The 19,634-nt window shown below is 36.0% G+C and overlaps 2 protein-coding genes across 10 annotated transcripts; one reads left to right on the top strand and one right to left on the bottom strand.

The window, feature by feature from the left end:
- Nucleotides 1–3,097: 3,097 nt before the first annotated feature.
- Nucleotides 3,098–5,758, top strand: LOC114742038 (uncharacterized). The gene is made up of 4 exons (XM_028930291.1): nt 3,098–3,908; nt 4,235–4,414; nt 4,537–4,628; nt 4,813–5,758. Exons 1-4 carry the CDS (start codon nt 3,135–3,137, stop codon nt 5,528–5,530), a joined length of 1,764 nt encoding a protein of 587 aa, XP_028786124.1. The 5' UTR covers nt 3,098–3,134; the 3' UTR covers nt 5,531–5,758.
- A 2,098-nt stretch (nt 5,759–7,856) lies between these two features.
- Nucleotides 7,857–15,088, bottom strand: LOC114742035 (RNA-binding protein 25). 9 transcript variants are annotated; one of them, XM_028930283.1, is made up of 9 exons: nt 14,343–14,425; nt 13,718–13,793; nt 13,476–13,523; nt 12,739–12,998; nt 12,438–12,590; nt 10,609–11,014; nt 9,770–10,423; nt 9,093–9,685; nt 7,857–8,324 (listed from the first exon to the last, which is right to left on the bottom strand). In XM_028930283.1, exons 3-9 carry the CDS (start codon nt 13,498–13,500, stop codon nt 8,073–8,075), a joined length of 2,343 nt encoding a protein of 780 aa, XP_028786116.1. In that variant the 5' UTR covers nt 13,501–13,523; nt 13,718–13,793; nt 14,343–14,425; the 3' UTR covers nt 7,857–8,072. The 9 variants fall into 9 exon arrangements, with proteins under 9 accessions (XP_028786116.1, XP_028786121.1, XP_028786120.1 ...); XM_028930288.1 differs by having other exon boundaries at nt 12,739–13,020; nt 13,255–13,793; XM_028930287.1 differs by having other exon boundaries at nt 13,255–13,793.
- Between the last annotated feature and the right edge of the window lie 4,546 nt (nt 15,089–19,634).

Genomic DNA, 19,634 nt, shown 5'->3' with positions numbered 1-19,634 from the left:
TTTTTCTTGTGCTATTTATAAATGACTTCCTACTTTTTTTACTAGAACAAAAAAAAAAATCTTAAACCCCATTAGTTTTACCTTAAAATTTAATAACTTTTTAACTTTATTCTTATTTATATAGACATTTTTTAAGAAAATAACAATGAATATAGTAATAAATAAAAGATACAATATTACATTTATATTAAGAATTTACGGAAGTGATTTTTAAATAGGATAAAGAAAGCTTCTCTCTCTCCCTAAGGACTGTCTATATGTGTATATATGTGTGTGTGGGGAACGAAATAGTATTTCTTTGGTCTTTAATATAAGATATATTTAACTAATTTGATTAGATTAAGAAAGTTGGATAAGTTAGTTAATTATAAGAAATATGATATTTTTTTAAAGTACCAAAATCATCTTCCTTAATATCCCCTTCTTTTCTTACTTAATTATAGTTGAGGGAGTGTCAATAAAAGTAATTTAAAAAGAGTGATAAATATAAAAAAGTATGTTTTATATTTAAGACTAAGATTAACTCAACAATTAGGAGTATTTACGTTCAGTTCTTTCAAAATGCTTTTACACATTCACGTGTGTGCTCATAAAAATGAATTTCATTGTTTGTAACATGTAAACAATGCGGTTTGTTACAACTTTATATACTGCATATATATATATATATATATATTTATATAAAAAATATTCATGTAGAATTGTTGTTAGTTTTATGTGTTGCAAAGAATTAGAAAAGGAAGCCATACTTTTCATCAAAGCCAAGAGAACCGAACGGGAAAAAAAATATTCAGAAAAAGAAGGTTCCATTTACTGGATTAATTAAAACAAAGCCGAAAAAGAAACCATTAAGAATTTTACGTTATTGAGTTTTTATTTCGTTTGATTTTAATGGCCGGCTTTTGTTTGTAAACCTCAGATTTTGGGCCTGGCCCAATTGTTCTATTGGGCCTTCAAAGAAATTAGCGTAGGTCATGGGATAAATTTCACTATTCACATCTTACAGAAAATGCATTCATTTTTTATAATATATTATTTTATACTGATGGTGATTGATATATAATAATTTGAAAAATTTATGTAAATTCGTATATTTTGTCATCACAAATGATAAATATATAAAATCGAATTATTGGGTGGGACCATAACTGAATGCTTGGGCATTATTGGGCATGTGAAGCTGCATTCGTCATGACCTGAGAAATTGAGAATGCTCATCCTTATCACTTTACTGTTACAAAATTTACATGTTCCTCATGAAATGAAAAGAAATAATAGTCCACATTAGTGCCATCTGGTTAAATTTTTAGATATATTATTAACAAAATTAATCAGACGATGCCCATGTCATAGAAGATAAACAAAGAGAATTTCTACATTTTATTAGGGAAATTGTTGCCTATTTCGGTTTCTTCGTCTGAAACAATTTTTTTACTTTTAAAAACAAAACAAAATTTTTTTTATGGTTGTTTTTAATGAATTGTTTCGTGAAACCAAAAAAAAAACCAGAAACATGATTTTAAAAATTAAAAAAAACTCAACAATTTCCACGTATTTTTTGTTTTTGTTATATTTTGCTTTTTTCCCTCTAATTCTCCATTTCACTTGCTATCGTGCTCTTCATTTTATACTTCTAAATATAAAACTCTTATATTAATATATATAAAGATTTTATATTTAGAACCGGAGAAGTATTTTGTTTGTTTATCTAATTCTCCATTTCACTCGCTATCACACTCTCCATTTTGTGACTCGTGCTCCCCCTGATTGCTTGCCTTCATCTACATCGTCTTTTAATCTTCTAACTTTCTATTTGTTATTGCTGCACTTTCCACTCTATCTTTTTCCTTCTCTTAGTTATTTTGATGTTTCCAACAAGTTTTTATATATTTTCTTTCAAATGTAGCTTTTTAAATCAATCATCCAAAATTCTTTTTCTAATTTCCCCAGAACTTTTTTCAGAAAAACTAATTTTATAACATTATTTTAAAAACATAAAAGCAGAAAACAGAATCAAATTAAGTCTATATTTTTATGGCTTCATCACCACAATTTTCACAAATTTTTGGGGTAAAATGCAAATGAAATGCAACTCAAAAGGTGAAATTAAAAATGACCAAAACTCGAAATTATTTGCATGGAAGGGAAAATTCCGATTTTAGTTAGTTAGACTTGAAATGAATATGCACTAAGCATAGTAATAACTTGGAAGCAAAAATGAACTAAAAACATCACTAGCCATACATAACCATGAGCTTTCAGAAACTTAGATGTGCGTTGTTTAGATTTCCACTGGTTCTTCTATGGGCTGGGTTATTCAAATGTTGGGTTCATGTATAACGGGACCAAATATTTAAGGGCCCACCAATTTAAATGGGCCTGGCAAATTCAATTGGGCCACAAATGCCAGGCAAAGCACAAGTTTGTTTTGTTTTGTTTATTTTTTTGGGGAGGGGGAATTGAAAAAGTGTGAAAGAGAAAATGACATAAAAATGGTGTGCTTATGATAATCTCCATTTTTATGCTGTTAAAACAATCCCGTAGAGGAGATTTTTAGAACAAATTTTGGAAATTAAAAATTTTTAAAAATTTGTTCGAACCATTGTTACCTCCTAATAGGAATTGGCACATCACCTTTTTCAATTGATCTCTTTAACTTAATTAGCTCGCAATTACTATATGTGAATTAAGACCCAAAAAACAGTTACTAAATCTCATGGAAAGGTTATTAAACGACGGCGTTGCATAATTTTGGGCCTACTGGTTGTGGCAAATGAAAATGGGCCGGCCCAGTTCAAAACCCATTTTGATGTGACGCGACGGCAAAATGTGACCGTTAGTCCCAACGTCCTTACAAAATTGAAGGGGAAAAAAATATGAATTTCGAAAAAGGCTCCGCAGCTTACCGTTACCAACGGGAAGTTCCCAGACCCGTGAAAAAGGACACCGAAAACCCTATGAACATTAATAAGCTTTCTCTCAACAGAAATGGAATAAAGATCAAAGCTCTCAGTTCTTGCTTCCGATTCTTCAACTATCTTTGATTTCTTTACCTTCTATGCCTCTGTTGACATAATCAATTTCCTTTTTGTTGTTGTTGTTGTGGGTTTATCCGACTCTTGTGCCCTTAATCCATGGCAACACTAGCACCTGGGATTCTTCTGAAGCTCCTCAATGGGATAAACACCGGAGTTAAGCCCACAGGCGAGCACCGGAGCTCGCTCCTGCAGATCACCGACATCGTTCCGGCCGAGCTGGACGAGAAGAACCTCTGGCCGAAGCATGGGTTCTACATAAAAGTATCCGATTCATCTCACTCCGTTTACGTCAGTCTTCCCTCTGATCAAGATGATTTCGTTCTCAGCAACAAAATGCAGCTGGGTCAGTTCATATATGTCGACAGATTAGAGCCGGGGTCCCCTGTTCCGGTCGTAAGAGGCGCGAAACCGCTCCCCGGACGGCACCCACTTGTCGGAACACCAGAGCCATTGATGGGTCTGAGACAAAAGGGAATAAGGAGCGAACAGAAGCCTTCCGATTCAGCTCCTCCGAGAAGGGGGTCTTGGGGAACGGGGGGGAATGAGGGAGATAAAATTTCGTCTCCGATGGTGTTTAAGCCTGTGAATTTGGACTTTGATCAGTGTACGCCGGTGAAAGAACCGAGAAGTTCAGCGAAAAATAGCAACTTTCAGGCAATGATGTCTCCGATGACGACTAGAACCACCCCTGTTTCTGGCGTGAGAAGCTCAGTGGGTGGAGGGCTTTTGGCGAAGATGACAGATGCTAGGGCAGAAAGTCCTGCCTTACTTAGGAAAAGCTGTGTGGCCAGTTCTGCTTCGAAGTTTCCGAGGAGCAGAAGTGTGTGCGGACGAGAACCTAGGATACCCATAACCCCATTCAAGTCATCTGTAGGTACATTGTTCCTTCCTCTTTATGAAAAAGAAATCAGAATCATAATTGAATTTGATGTACATTCTTGATGTTTCATGATTTTAAAGCAGCTATTCTAAATGGCTATCGAAATTGACAGATAAACTTTAGTGCTTCAAATATATATGGAATTCTGGTAATGAATATGGAATTGATTGGTTCTCTCAAAGTCTGGTCAAATTTTGAATCCTTTGTTTAATTTCTAAGGCTGCAATGAGGCCTTTTTGTTGTGCAACTGCTGAGATTGAAGTCATAGGTTTGATTTCTGAGGTTGTTTTGTTTTTGTTGTGTAATTGGCTTTCAGGGAAAGAAAAGTACGACTCCACCACCAAGGTTAAGGAGTGGAGATGCGGAGAATCAGAACTCAAACATGACTTCTCAAATGCAAATTCAATCTACCAATTCTGCTTTTGATGATAATAATAATAGTAACAATCTTAGCCTCCCCATTAATTTACCTGGAAGACTTGGCTCACTGGGAAAGGTAAAACTCTCTAATCTCGACTATCCTTGAACTTTCCTTCTTTTACCAAATTCCATAAGGGTCAATTCACTAAACTTTCTATAATTGTACATAAAGTAATCTTTCTTCTTTTGTTTTGGCAGGAAGCTATGCAGCAACGACAAGTTTCTCAGAAAATTGCCCTTCAAGCATTAAGAGATGCTTCAGCTACGGAATCATTAGTCCGCTGTCTCAAGTATGAAACGCTTCTTAATAAGAAATTTTGTTATTAAACTAATTATCGTTCAGTCTCTTAATTATTGATGGTGCAGTTGAAAACTAGTGAACGAATGCAGAGTTGAATCTGTTAGTTTTTAATGTAAACTTCTGCAAGCTCAATTTTGTCCTGATGAACTTGTTTTCTTTTTGTTTTGTCAAAGGATGTTTTCCAGTTTATGCAAATCATCTCGAGCCGATGCACCGGCAACCGGTTTCGAGCAGTTCTTGGAATTCCATAGCCAGATTGTGCAAGCAGTTAGTGAAATGGTATCCATTGAAGCAGCTACTTCAGCTTCAGAAATGGCTCAGAACTCGCAGAACAACAACAAACAATCTGAACAGGACGATGAAGAATCCTCGGTTTTAAACGAAATCACACACAATTCATTGGACCAACGCAGGAACTCTGAATCAAGCTTGTCAAAGAGAAAATGTGGTTTGTACAAATCAGTCTCTTCAGCAAACATGGGAAAACTGCTAAGATCTAGTACTACCCAAAAAGAGATTTTGGAGAGAAAAGGCCCAACTTCTGTGAAATTCCCACTTGAGCCTATTGGTGAAAATGATGAGAATAAGAAACAACCATCAACATCATCATCATCATGCAGCATAAGCAATACAATAAAGCTGGGGAAGCAAATTGAGACAGAAGCAGGAAACTGGTTTATGGAGTTCATAGAGAAGAGCTTGGAGAAGGGTATGAAGAAAGCTAAAGGAAAAGAACAAAATGGTGGGGATGCCAAAAAAGTTCCTCAGTCACTTATTTTGAAAGTGATTAACTGGGTTGAGGTAGAACAGTGTGACATCAGCAAGAGGCCTGTTCATCCAAAAGCAACACAGATAGCTCGCAAGTTAAGGATCAAAATGAAGAATCCTTGAACAAATCACAGAAGAAGATTGAGATGTGGGATAGTGTGAGAGGGTATTTTCAGTCTAAAATTTACTTTTAAAGCATTTTTTTATATATAGTCTCTCTATTAAAATTTGAAGATTGCACTGAATGTCTGCTTCCCTATTATTGATTACCTCTTCCCCATTAAATGGCGTTAGCTTTTTGTATAAACTTGTAATGTCGTTGCTCTTCATGCAGTGAGAACTAGAGCTATTCTTTTTTCATGCAGTGAGAACTAGAGCTCTTCATGCAGTGAGAACTAGAGCTATTCTTTTTTCACTCGTTCAGGGGACCCAATATATGTGAGCAGTCCTGAATCTTCTTCTTCTTCTTTTTAAATTGTCTGAATTTCATTGAAGTGACGTATGAGAGTGAAAATTTAGAATTTAGACCTTCTTAATTTAGTAAAAAAATAATACTCCTCTAATTGTTAATATAAGACCTATTTAACTAATTTGATTAGATTAAGAAAATGAGGTAAATTAGTTAATTATATATGTTTTTCTTAAAACACCATAATCATCTTCCTTCACTCTTTTATTGATTATTTGAAAGTATCAATAAGTATAATTATAAAAATGAAAATATGAAAAATATGTATTATATTTATGATCAAAATCAACTCAACAATTAGGTTTTATATTAAAAACCGAAAGAATATATAAATAAAATATTAAATTTAAAATTAATCATTTGAAATCTATGAAGCAGTGTTCATTTTTCAAACTTCGAAGTTTTGTGTGCAAGTGTGCATACTTCCTACAATTTCATTCATAAAATTTCATTAAACATTTATCACTCATTTTTAAATTGTCCCCATCTGTTTCACTTTTAACTCATATATTGGCCTTAATTTAATTAAAGATAATTTTAAAAAGTTGTAAATTTTTGTTTGAATTAATTTTAACAAATTTTCTTAAGCTTAAAAAAATAATTCACAAAACTTTATAAAAAGGATCAAGAGAGTATATAAAATTTCATCTAGATGTCCACCATAATATGGAAATTCTAATAAACAGATAATCTGAGTTAAGATAGTACAACTTTTTTCTGACCAAAATAAAAAGTACAAATTAATTCTCAGATGTAATTGGTAATTGAAAAAATAGTCTTGCTCTTGGGTGAGTATCAAAACCAAAGTACCCATATTTTGAAATTCAAAACTAAATCTGAGCGATACTTGATTCTTAATCTAAATTTTTTAGTACAACTACACAATATGAAATCTCAGACTCCTTTTTTATTCCAAATAATTAGACCTGACAGATTGACTAACGGCTTTCTAATTCTACTTCTGTTTTTTTCCCCTGTAATACTCTTACATCAAATTAACCATTCTTGAAAATAAACAAGCCACTCTTTAACCGCACACCATCATCACCACCACCAATTTCAAAGTTATCATCTTCATATTAATACTCTTCCGGTCCTAAATATAAAATCCTTATACTAGTGTGTATAAAAATCTCATATTTAAAACCAGAAAAGTAGCATTTTAAGATCTCGCATTTACATTTAGTGTTTCACATATGGCATAAAAGGGAAGCAACTTTTTGTGATGAAGAATTGGGAGCTTTTACTGAAAGCTATGAAATACTCAACACATTTTTAATGTTGGGGAATATGCATCATTTCAAGATAAATGCCACCAAAAGATACAAAATAATTAATAATTACTACCTCTAGTACTAAATAAAAAAATAATTAACTAATTTGAGTAAATAAAAAAATTAAATTAGTTATTTACATAAATAGTAGTATTTTTTAAAATATTCTTGTTAATCAAGTTTACTGGTTATAACTAATATTAATAGAACGACTATTCTGAAAATAAATAAATAAATAAATATGAAAAATAAAGTCGATTAAATTATTATATTTATTTAGACCAAAATAAAAACTAAGGAAGGTCATGTATTAAAAACCGGAACAGCTTTCTTTATCTTCCAATTTATCAATTCATTTATCCATTAAACCAAGGGATTATCAAACTAAAGAAATACGAAAAAACTAGTGCAACCCCCTAAGAAAACAGGCATATGCAAGACGCCATCAATAATGGAAATACAGTTTAAAGAACCTTCTTAAATCTTTCTCTATTCTCAAATGACAATTATGCCGCAAAAGAAATTAATTTCGCACTAATAAATACAGTTGGACATAAGCACACTCCAGACTCGACATTATTAGGAGAAAATACAAAATCAACAAGGATTTAATAACAGATACAGGAGAAAACAAATGATCGTCAGCACTCTATTCACAACTCGAAAGATAAAACCTACAAAATTTAACCTAATCTCCACCAGATCATGGCTAAAAATCATTGCCATTGCAAAATAAGAGCAGTCTAGACATGCGATGGAATCTTGAGCCAATACTCAATAGGATTTTGCATTAATACGATGATCAGGCATTCCAATGTACACTTTTGGGTTAAGACATAGCCAACTGAGGGCATGGTGGGAAAAAATTCTCAGTCCAGAAGAAAAGTAAAACATATGATTAAAAAGGGGGAAAATCATAGAATCAAGAATTTGACCTCAAGGCAAGGCCTGTCTCTACCTTCTTTATTTCAAAAATAAGCATCCTCCACATCTTGAGAACGAACATTTCAGCTTCTTCATCTAAAATGGATTGAAGCAGCTCCAGCATCTGGGATGCTTTCACATGTTCCTGTGTACTTGAGACTATGTAATCTACCAATGTCGTTTCTTCTTCCCCCAAGAACTCCGTGATCTTCTTTGATATCCATGGTCTCATTCTTTCATGCAGCTGGTGCTGGAGGAGCAAATGATATGAAATTAACAATTTTTCAACAGGTTGAAATTAATTAACAAAAAATAATAAAAAAAGGAGATGGCTGAGGGGAGCAAGGGCCTGATAAAATAAAAAAAGCATTCAGCACATGCCTAAAAAAGTATGACCATTTTCAAAGCTAAATTCTCAATCTTTCATGTAACCCAGCTCTAATCATCAAAACCTTTAACAGACAAATACATTGTGAGCTTCAATGATCAACAAGTCAATAGAAGTATGTAATAGCAACTAAACTCAATTAACTGTTACATGCATCAACATGAATAGAAAGGCTATTTTTATTGAAATTAAATTTTCAATAAATATTCAAAGATATAAATTAAAACATCAAAATATGAGTGAAGAACCAATGATCTACTCTCCAGACACCACGCATTTAGCCTATTTCATCCGACTTTATCTCTCAATCCCAAAACGCATGCTAACTTTGAAAAAGCTTAATGAGATTCTTCAATCTCCTCCATAATTGAAGATTGTTTATCGAGTCTACCAAAAAAAAAACATCATAAAAAATACAAATATTTTGCTCTCTCAGCTCAATAAGACAGTGCCTCTATATACAGCATGCTCCAAGCTCTATTTCTGTACCTACATCTAACCAGCCACAAAAAGATCCCCACATGTCATCTGCCAGCATATGCTAATCAAAACATTAATCAGTATTTATGCAACCAGCTTTCATTACGTTAGGAGTAGAACAAGTGAAATTGCCAGATTAAGATCATTTACCTTGTCATACACTGCCCAATTTATCTCATATGAGAAGAGCTCATCTTTGGTCTTTGGTATCATATCAATCAACTGTTTCGCATCTAATAGCTTTTTATTATCTGACGTCTTCAGTTTCTCCAACCCACGATCTCGATCCCTGTCACGATCGGAAATCTTTTCCCTGCTTTCATCTTTGTTGTGAGAGACATCATCATTCCTATCCCTATCTCGGTAGTTAGACTTCTCATTAGAACGCCTACTTCTATCCCACTCTCCATCTGCCTTCTCTTCCTTGATATTCGCATTGGATAAACGCTTGGCAAATTCTGCAGCTGCAGCCAAATTTGGGGGTGGGCCCCCCACCCCAGAAGCAGTTGGTTGAACAGCCTGCAGTTCTTCAGTTGAGTAGTCAATTGGAACCAGAGGCCTCATCTTTTTATCCTTGTGCGCATCATCATCCTCCTCCTCATGGAACACAGAAGGAACAGTAGTTCTTTTCCCAGATCCAACCAAACCAAAACCCAACTTCTTAGCAGGGGCATTGCCACTCTGTCGTGTATCAGAAACAGTAACTGACGCCATGGTTGATTCGTCACTGATGCCATTTTCACCTTTCAAGCAAAGGAAACTAAATCTTCAGTACAAAGAAAGTACTAAAAAAATGGATAAAATGAAAACATGATATAAAGAATTACCTGTATGGCCTTCAGAACCATGGTCAGCTAGTGTGTCTTGTTCAGTAACAAGATTTTTGGCTTGATTAGTAATATCTTCAGTAGCCATAATTTTTTCACCACCATTCAAGTGCTCAGAAAATAGCCTTAGTGCATCTCTCTGCTGCTTCAGCTGTTGATCCTCCTCAGCCCTCCTCTTGGCCTCAGCAATTTCTTCCTCTTCCTTCTGTCTGTCAGCCAGGTCCTCTTCCTTTTCCCGCAATCTTTTCTTTCGTTTCTCATCTAACACACTTCTGCGCCACCTCTTCCTTGAATCTTCATCCTCATCCTCTTCATCATAAAGTATCTCCTTTCTACGTTTGCGCTCCCGTTCTTTCTCCTTCTCCTTCTCATATTGGCGTTCTTTCTCTCTCTCTCTCTCTCTATACTCCCAGTCCTTCAGGCATGATTCATACTGGCGCTCAGCCTCCTCAATCCTCCTCCTTTGTTCCCTCTCTTTCCTAATGCGTTCCCGCTCTGCGTCTCTTTCATATCTTTCAAGTTCCCTATCCTTTTCTCGTTTTAGTTCTCTATCCCGGTCTCTTTCTCTGCTCCTCCTATCGTGCCTTCTATCAGGGGTCTCGGGCCTATCATGTTCGCTAGTTACTTTGTGCTCACTATTATCATCACCTGCTTCTACAATTTAAAAACCAAAGTTGTTGGTTAGACATTCTAAAACAGGGGATGATAAGAAAGGTATTCCTCCAAGAATAATGTGCCCAGAAATACAAAAAATAATAAACTATTATACCAATAAGTAGAAAACGACAATGGATGACAAATATAGCAAAAGGAAAGTTCTGTCTACTTTCCCAACTCACCATTATTCACTGCATCTGCATCAGAGTCTCCATCTCTTGCTTTTGCAAGTTGTTCCAAAGCTGAGTTAGCAGGGCCATCAGGAGCTGCCTGTGCAGGAGGTGGAGGTAAAGGCCTTGTCTTCAGTCTCTCCTCTATCATGTTTGTGATCTTCTCCAAGGCCTCTCTATCAGCTTCCCTGTCTTCATTAGTAATCATACTGAGACTTGTCACATGATTTTCCTTGTTCCCTGACTTACTGTCCTCTTTCTTTGAGTCATCAGGCTTTCCATCCTCTTTTGCATTCAAAGGTTGGGCACTCTCATCATCTTTCTCAGATCCGACAGCTTGAGTATCCTTTTGCAAGTTCTCATTTTTCTTCTTAACATACTTCTCCAGGTATTCTTTTGTAGCGTCATTAGGATTGACCTGTTAGTCACATGTAACAAGAGCATGACTCAATTAAACCAAGGATAACCAATGCCAAACAACCTTGCAAGATCAAGGTGATTTGATAGATTCTTTGATGGGAGACGGATGTTCTATACATCCAACTCCAAGGATAAGTTCCCATTGCACTATTATTAACTGAACAGCTAATTCAAGAACGTACAAAACTAATCCCAATACAAACTTCTTGAAAAAGGGAAAGATGAGTGAGTCAGCACAAAAACAAAAAAACATTTTTCAATGAAAATATTGTCGCAGTCCTGATTAAACTTGTGTTCAAAGTCGATGAAGAAGCATTTATAAAAATGATATCATTCAAAGCATAATATCCCTGCTTAATAAGCTCAACTCGCCTTTTTTTTTTTTTTGGGTGCATAACTCAAACCCTAATTTTAAGTACAGTTATTGAAACACTAGTCCCGTGCACCCGAAGAATTCCCCAAAATGGAAGGAAAATGCTAAATTAAAAACATTTAAGGAAAAAAAGACATTCATTCCTGTAACTCATTCAAAAATTTGACTAGGTTTGTAGGTTACAGGGATTGACAGGGCAGACACAGCGATAAGAAACGAGTGTAGCTATTTTGCACCCCGATTTCACAGATACTGCCATGTTTAATTATTTGGCATTCTGCGTGCCATATGGTATATGTTGAGACAATTTAGCCTAATCTGACATTTGGCATCCACAACAAACTGGAGTCATTTTCAGCTAAAAGGAGCTCAAATAAGAAGCTGGATTTTTTCTTTTTCTTTTTTTTTGGGGGGGGGGGGGATGGGTTTGCCCTCCTTTATATGTCCAGATCACCGCACTGCTTTAGCATTCAATTTAAAAATTTTAATGTTTTAAATAATTCTCCACCAATACATGCTCCCCCCCCCCCCAACACACACACATCTCAAAATAGGATGAATGGCCTACACAATATTAGCACTAGCCAATGCTCCTCATACCAACAACTTATGTTACACAGCATGATTTAAAAATAAGCAAAACAAAAAGAAAGGAAGAACCCCTGCTGAATTTCTCTTATCATGTCAAAAGGATTTCAATCCTTAATTTCAATTTCAAATAACATCAAGTCAAAACAAAGAAGGCAGCAAACAATTTATAACATCTCAAGAACTTTTTCTCCTTTTTTTTTTGACCCCTTCTTCTGTTTCTTCCATACCAGCATTTGAACTTAGGACCCCAACTTTACACCTTGAAAGGCTCACCAATGAGGCCAAATATGCTAGCAACATCTCAAGAACTTAATTATCAGGTAATTCAACTGCCTAAACTAAAGACACTAAAACCTAGGATGTAACATGAACAATTAAATTCATACTTTTTACATCTAGACAGTTGAGTGGAGGCAACTCTACTACACGAATTTCTAGAAAAAGTAATTGAAGATACCGTTAATTCTTGCCCATCAATATTCAATTTATTAAGCAGACGCAATGCACGGAGAACACCTTCAGCAGACTCAAACTCCCAAAATCCAAAGCTTAAAGGAGTTCCATTCGTTGGATTTTGAGGACGTTTCCAACTCTTGATAGGTCCACATAACTGCAACAAAAACATAATCTACACATCAAAACTCAAGTGATTTTCAGCCAGACTGTCCAGAGCATTTTAGGAAATTTGGGACGAGAATTACAGAGGTCAGGGTAAACGAACTTGCTCTGGAACAGGAAAAAAAAATGCTGACGTTTACCTGAAGTAGTGAAAGCATAAATTCATTTTCCACTGTTGATGCAATCTTTCCAATATAAACAGTAGTTTGAGGTTTATCTGCAGGTGTAATACTAGGAGCAACTACTGGTCTAACCACAGGGGGAATGACAGGGCGAACAGGAGGGATCCCGGCAACAGGAGGGCGTGATACAGCTGGAAGCACATTAACAGATCCAGGTGGGCGCGGAGGAAATGAAGGACGAACCATAGTTCCATAAGGAGGTGGATACCGAGGCATTCCTGCACAAATTCAAACAGACATCTATGCAGATATGTCAGAGCATGGTCATCGATGGAGATGTACCAAGAACTATTATGAATGGCAATAAAAACGTGTCAAAAGAATTGCGACAATAACAAATGAATGTTGTTACCACACATCAAAAGCATAATATAGATGGCAGCACATCCAAAAAACACCTTCTGATGTGACACCTGAAGCAGAAATTAAGAAGTACCAACTAGTTTGAAATTCAGTTATGTAAAAAGTGCTTACCTTTGTCTGATTACTTGCAGCCCCTTCAAACTATCCCATCCACCAATAGCAAGTAACATGAGACTTCCAACATCTCATGTATGCAGAATTAATACGATGAAATTCTAGGTGAATTAATTATTCTCTTTATACATATCAATTGTCAGCAACCTATGATGCAACAAGAAAAGAAAGAAAAGAAACCGCAATAGAGAAAAAGAGAATTGAAAAGATTGCAATACCTTGGGAAACAAGGCCAACGTGCATTCAGTTGCAAATACGGTCGGCTTCTGGAATTCATAAAATCATTGAAGCAAAAATACTCTTATAACTAGCATAAAGTAGCCCATTATGAGCATGACACAACCACATATGGTTTAGCATGGCAAGATAACATAACTTTTCCACTGTTAATATCTCTGAGTAAACTTTGTTCCCAACTTTAGTAAAAGACAGGCAAGAAGCCAAGCAAATACGTGCATACCAAGAAAGAGTTGTACAGGGAGATCTTTAAGCAATATGAAGCCTTCCAATCTTTCTCAATGTATTCAATCAAGACACTGTAGGAGAAAACATCCTGTCATCGATATCCCTTATCTAACCAACATGAAGTTTCTAAATCTCCGAATTCAACTAAAACAAACTCTTCCCCACTACATAACACACCTAGAAGTTATTATAACGAGAAGCATTTTAACAAGGCGTTCATTTCTTTTGTTTAGCTAATACACAACAAACTTAATAAGCAGCAAGAGAGTAACGCAGTCCAGTCAGTCAAGTACACTTGGTCTCTGCTACATGATGATATGAATAATAGATGAGATTGGGTAGTTAGTTGGATTTTTTGGCCTAGCCACTTTCACTAAACACACCAACGCTCCGAGGGAGGCGAAAACACGTATGTCAGTTAATGGAGACACTTTTCGTCTAAATCTCTGTTCTTTCATCTCTCGTTCTAATTTTTCATAACACTATAATAAGGGTCCAAGAAACGAGGGGGGCGTAAAATGCAAAATTTCTAATGTCGAAACCAGTCTGAATACGTAAACACAGCTGAAAGCAAAAGAAAACAAACGTTATCTACGGACAACGAATATAACGTAACCCACCCGGTGGAGGCATGGTCCCTTGCGGAGCTCCTGGAATCGCTGTATAACCATTCGGCATCGGTGCAAATGGTCTAAAGGCCGGATTAGCAGGCTGGCCGGGCGGAATCTGATAAGGAACCATCATTGGCTGCATCTGCGATGGCACTGGAACCGCTCCGGCACCACTAGCCACACCAGGAGTCATTGGGGAGGCAGAGCTTACACCCGGCGGCTGAACAGCTGGATTTTGATAGTTGATGGGGTTAGGTATGGGAGAAAACTGTGGAGTCTGCGGAGCTACTGGCCTGAAGGATGGGACGACCGGAGGGGCAACGGCTCCGCCTGAAACTTGAGGTGCCGCCCCGGCCGCCGCATATGAAATTGAAGGAGGTGGGGGAGGTGGCGTGGGCACTACTGATGGGTTCGAGTTAGGGTTTACTGCCCCGACAGGCGCAGAGGATGATGGTGGCGGTTGTATTGCCGGGGGTGCGGAGGGATAACCCGGATCGGGTTGGCTCTGATGAGAATTGGGAGCACCCGAGTCAGCTTTCTGCGGGTTGGCTTCTGAAATGGCAGGAGAAGAGGCGGAATCCGCCATGGAAGAAGTCGGCGAAAGGAAATGGAAATCAGTGAAATTAAGGGTTGTCTTCTTCCAAGTGGTTTTTGATTGACGATTGTGTGGCAAGTTACTCGGAGCCTTTTATGCCCTAGAGGTTCTGTTTCGGTGCTTTGTAAGAAGAGCGGAGCCTGGAAGAGTACGTGGGTGATGGGGGCCGGAATCTCCTGCTTCGCTATATCTTCTTCAAACCCTGCAAAATTGGACACGCTCGTCGCAAATTATCCCTGTTAGGGTAAAAAATGAGTAACCGCTTGTTTGGTTGGCGCGTTGCTTTTGTATCTCAAAAGTTTAATATAATTTCTCATGCCTAAAATTTGTGTCCATTTTAATTTTAATTGCTTAAATTTTAAATATATAAATTTAGTTCCTAAAATTTAATCTGTTTTAAAATATTAATCCTTAAATGTGCAATAATATTAAAATATGTTGAAGTGTCATAAATGGCATTAAAAATAATGATTTAGACAATAGGGAAAAAAACAGAGAAAGAGAATAAGTCTTCTAAATGCAATACAATAAACTGCTCCTGAAATGAACAACAAGAAACAGGGGCTAAACAGCCGCATTTTGATGACTTGTTCTTTTTTTGCCTATTTTATTATCTATATAAGATTTGGTTAGGTGTTATTTGGTGAATCTATAGCACCAGTTTAATGTTATTTATGGCATTTTATTATATTTTAACATTGTTGCACCTTTAAAACCATAGATTTAAAATTTGAAAGACTAAAATCAAAATATATCCAAATTTCAGTCCAAAAAATTATATTAACCTTTAAAAAAATTATATAATCAATTATTAATATTAATTATCAGTTAACATTAAAATATAATAAAAAGTGTTGAACTGAATAAGAATAGAGTTGATTTGTTAGTTTGCCTTTTGCAATTCCTTTTTTTCCAATAACAAAATGACACGTAAAAATCTCCTGTAAGAAGGAAAACACATGTTCAAATCCCAAAAAACTCAATTATTGAAAGGGTTTTAACCTCAACTCTCCTAACTTAACAGAAATTAGTCTCAAACCTAGCATGATTTGAGTATACCCTGCGTTATATAAAAAAAATTATATGTAAAAATAGTGTGACATAATTTTTTTGGTGACATAAAATGATCTTTGATGTTCATATTGTGAATAAATATGAGGGTAACCTTTACAAATTGTACATTCAAAATGAGCAAACTATAATTTGAAATGCTAATCATGGATTCAAGGCGAGGAAATAAAAGGAACGTGTGACAGACACAAGTCATCAAGTCATCATTCTGGCTGTAAAAACTTCCACCATACCAAACTAGATTTATCTAAACAACTTCATCGCGATCAATATATACGTCTACCTATCTATCTATTTATTATATGAAAGTAGAGTACAAAGTAGGGTTTGACGAGAGACTGCCAAGTGGTCTCACCAAGATGCAGATAAATAGGTCTTATTTTTCTATTTTTGTAAAAACCGAAATTTTATAAACACCTCATCTATCTATGCATTCATCACCTTATCATGATAAAATTTGGTAGTTATTTCTCATAATGAATCTAGCACTTATCTCACATTAGTTTTAAAAAAAATTTTAAACTTGAAGTTAACGAGAGTTATTTATTTCAAAGATATTTATTGTTTATTCCCATTTGAATTACATGAAATAATTTTCTTGATTCCGAAAATCATAGCATGTATAACAGCCATGATATATTTTTAAATTTTGAAATTTACATTAGTCTTGCAGCGTCAATAAATATTTTAAATTTTAAATTAAATAACATAAGCTATATATATAACTTCCTAATCTTGTTAACCAATTATTTTTTTATTTATATAGTTTCAACGATTTAAAAAGACATTTAATTTCTCTCTGATACCATCCTATTTTTATTTATTGGTTGCTTCTTTAATAATTTCAAATAGAGAAATAAATGTGAGCATTTTTTTTATAGATGGATTTTAACTTGACTAAATTTTCACAACAGGCCACTCTACCAAATAATGAGTTTTTCTTTTTATTTGGTGAAGAAATAATGGGTTTTTATTTAAACAACGGGTATAACATGAAATAATAAAATGTTAAAATAAAGCTATATATATTACATGCTTTGAAATCTAATGGATATTCAATTCTTGAAATTATGTTGAAATTATAATTTATAACAGAATGTTATCTCAAACTATCTATTTTGTGGTGATTCAACTTTTCATATGATATAAAAGATCATGAATTCATACCCGTGCATTGCAGGGGTACCAAACTAGTTGGAGCTTAAGGTAGGGTTGAAACTCAAGAATACGCTGCCCATTACCTCACCCCCCCACTTGTAACTTCACATTGCCAATCTTGAAGACAATAATTAGCAACTTATCCCCATTGCAACTATAAAGCCATCGCTTCATTGCTATCTTCAAGTAATTATAATTAGCCTTTTATGAACAGTAACATCAACCTAAGTATGTGTAGCTAGATAAGGTTTCCCTGAGCTAACACCTTTAATTTCTCTAATTAATATTCGTTTGACTTTTATTTTAGTCTTAAATATAAGATTCCAATCCATTTTGACTCTTATATTTATACATTTTTTACCAATATAGTTCTTATAGTAATGGTAGTTCTAGCCAATATATTTAATTAACATGGATATTTTGGGAAAGATAATACTGTTTATTACAAATAACTAATTTAACTAATTTTTTTAATCTACTTAAATTAGTCAACTAGCTGTTATATTAAGAACATGAGGTAGTATTTATCATAACTTTTTTTCGTTTGTAAGCTACAAGACCTTTTGATTTCATATTCTTTCATATTGGGGATATGGGATTGGATGCATTTGATGGGTTTGAATAAGGGCTGATGCAATTGAAAGCCAGAAATATGTTGGTAATTTTGATGCAGCAGTGGGGTTGAGTAAGATTGAGAAGAAGGAAGAGGAAGTGGAAGAAGAAGTCAAGGATATAGCTTCCACAGAGGAAGAAGTGTGAATTTTTATGATAAGAAAGTAGGAGTGGGAGAGAAGGGAAGGGAGGAGTAAGAGAAGGAGCAATTGAAATGATAAGGAGAAAGCAGAGAAAGAGAGGCAAGCCTCTAGCAATGAGCAAGAGAGAGGGGAAGTAATATGATGACATAGCATGCAGGGAGTGCCACATGCACACATCAGTCAAATTTAACAGTCAAAATTAATAGTTCAAACAATAAAGACAACATTACTACGGGCCCGTTTGGCATCACGTTTGGGGGCCCAAACGTGCGTTTCCATCGGGCTTCTGATGTGGCTGCGTTTTTGAGTTGTTTGGATTCACAGTGGGCCAATCTGACTTCTAGAGGCTCAGATGGACTTATGGGAGAAGTTGATTTGTGGAGCTTTTTTTTGGAGGCCGGTGCGTTTGAGAAACCGTTGGTAGCATGTTAAATATTTTTACCTACCTACCCTCTGCATGTTTATTAGCTAAAAGAAAATACCCACACACGCACTCGGCACTCTGATTTTCAAACCCGATATGAAGCTGAAAAAGGGAGCTCGCTCACGACGTCGTCTTCTGCCATATCCCCGCCGTGCACCCGCCGTCTCCCGCCGTGCACCCGCCGTCTCATCAGTTCCGGTTCTTGTGTGGGAGTGGGTCGTTCAGTCGTTCGGTCGTTCGGTCAGTTCTTCCAGTTCGTTCGGTCGTTCTTCCTCTTCCTCTGCCCGGTTGAAGCCAGCGTCGCCGTCCATTGTTGCCGCCGTCTCCTGCCGTGTCATCTCCGGTTCTTGTGTGGGAGTGGGTGGCTTGTGGCCGTTCGTTCAGATCCTCCATAGATCGTTCGGTTGTCGCTCTTCTCCCTCTGTTCGGTTGCATTCCAGGGTCGCCGTCCGTTGTCACCGCCGTCTCCCGCCGTGTCTCCGCCGTGTTCCACCGTCTCCTCTGTTTTGGTTCGTTTGGACTGTGGCCGTTCGTTCAGCTCCTCCAAACACTGCTAGGTTGTTCGTTTGATCGTTTCTTCCTCTGTTCGGTTGCAGGGCAGTCCGTCCGTTTTCACCGCCGCCGACCGTGTTTGCTCCTAATCCACAAGTCTCGTTCGTTCAGCTGGTAAGAGATACATGTTTTTGGTCCTAGATTTGCTGGTCTTTGATTCATGTTGTTGGTTGCCATTGGTAGATAATTCGGACCCATAGCCTTATTGATTTTAGAAGTGTTGATCTGATGTTCTTGCTCTTGATCTGATGCTCTTTCAATTAATGTGGCCTGGCTGTCGAATGGTAGTAGTGTAGTAGGAAAAACTGATGGTAGTATGAGCTGGTAGTATCGTAGGAGGCAGAACCGCTAGTCTTTGATTCTTCTGATGATGATTTGTAGTTATGAGTACCCCTTTCCTGTTAATTATTTGTGACAAACTCCGAAAAGTTGGCGTTTTTTTAGTTTGAAAATGTGAAGATCAGTGTTTCAATTAATGTGGCACTTATTGTTGATGAGTATGTTTTACAAACCTAAATATATATGATTCTGAGGTTATAATTCATAAATATTATATATATTAGATATTTCCTCTCATATTTATTTACAAGAGAAACATAAAAAGAATTTTGAAACATAAATATCTGATATTTTTTAGGTGTCTGCCTCTTGGGAAGTTGTTTGTAAAGTGCCTCTAATTTAAGATTGTTGAATTTGTATAATATTTCTGCATTGTTGGAAGAAAAGTGCCACTGTAACTCCCTTTT

Source organism: Neltuma alba, unplaced genomic scaffold (assembly GCF_004799145.2).
Source record: "Neltuma alba isolate B1F8T4 unplaced genomic scaffold, ASM479914v2 tig00003614_pilon, whole genome shotgun sequence".
Classification (NCBI taxonomy): Eukaryota; Viridiplantae; Streptophyta; class Magnoliopsida; order Fabales; family Fabaceae; genus Neltuma; species Neltuma alba.
Note: the sequence above shows the minus strand (reverse complement) of the source record. Positions and strands in the feature narration are given on the sequence as shown.

Bases quoted from the DNA above. Each gene is read 5' to 3' on its own strand.
- LOC114742038 (XM_028930291.1), top strand. From the start codon at position 3,135: ATGGCAACACTAGCACCTGGGATTCTTCTGAAGCTCCTCAATGGGATA. The intron at 4,415-4,536 runs GTAAAACTCTCT...TTGTTTTGGCAG, and splicing joins GACTTGGCTCACTGGGAAAG to GAAGCTATGCAGCAACGACA. The intron at 4,629-4,812 runs GTATGAAACGCT...GTTTTGTCAAAG, and splicing joins TCATTAGTCCGCTGTCTCAA to GATGTTTTCCAGTTTATGCA.
- LOC114742035 (XM_028930280.1), bottom strand. From the start codon at position 14,919: ATGGCGGATTCCGCCTCTTCTCCTGCCATTTCAGAAGCCAACCCGCAG. The intron at 12,591-12,738 runs GTAAACGTCAGC...TTTTTGTTGCAG, and splicing joins TTATGCTTTCACTACTTCAG to TTATGTGGACCTATCAAGAG. The intron at 10,424-10,608 runs GTGAGTTGGGAA...TTTAAATTGTAG, and splicing joins TGCAGATGCAGTGAATAATG to AAGCAGGTGATGATAATAGT.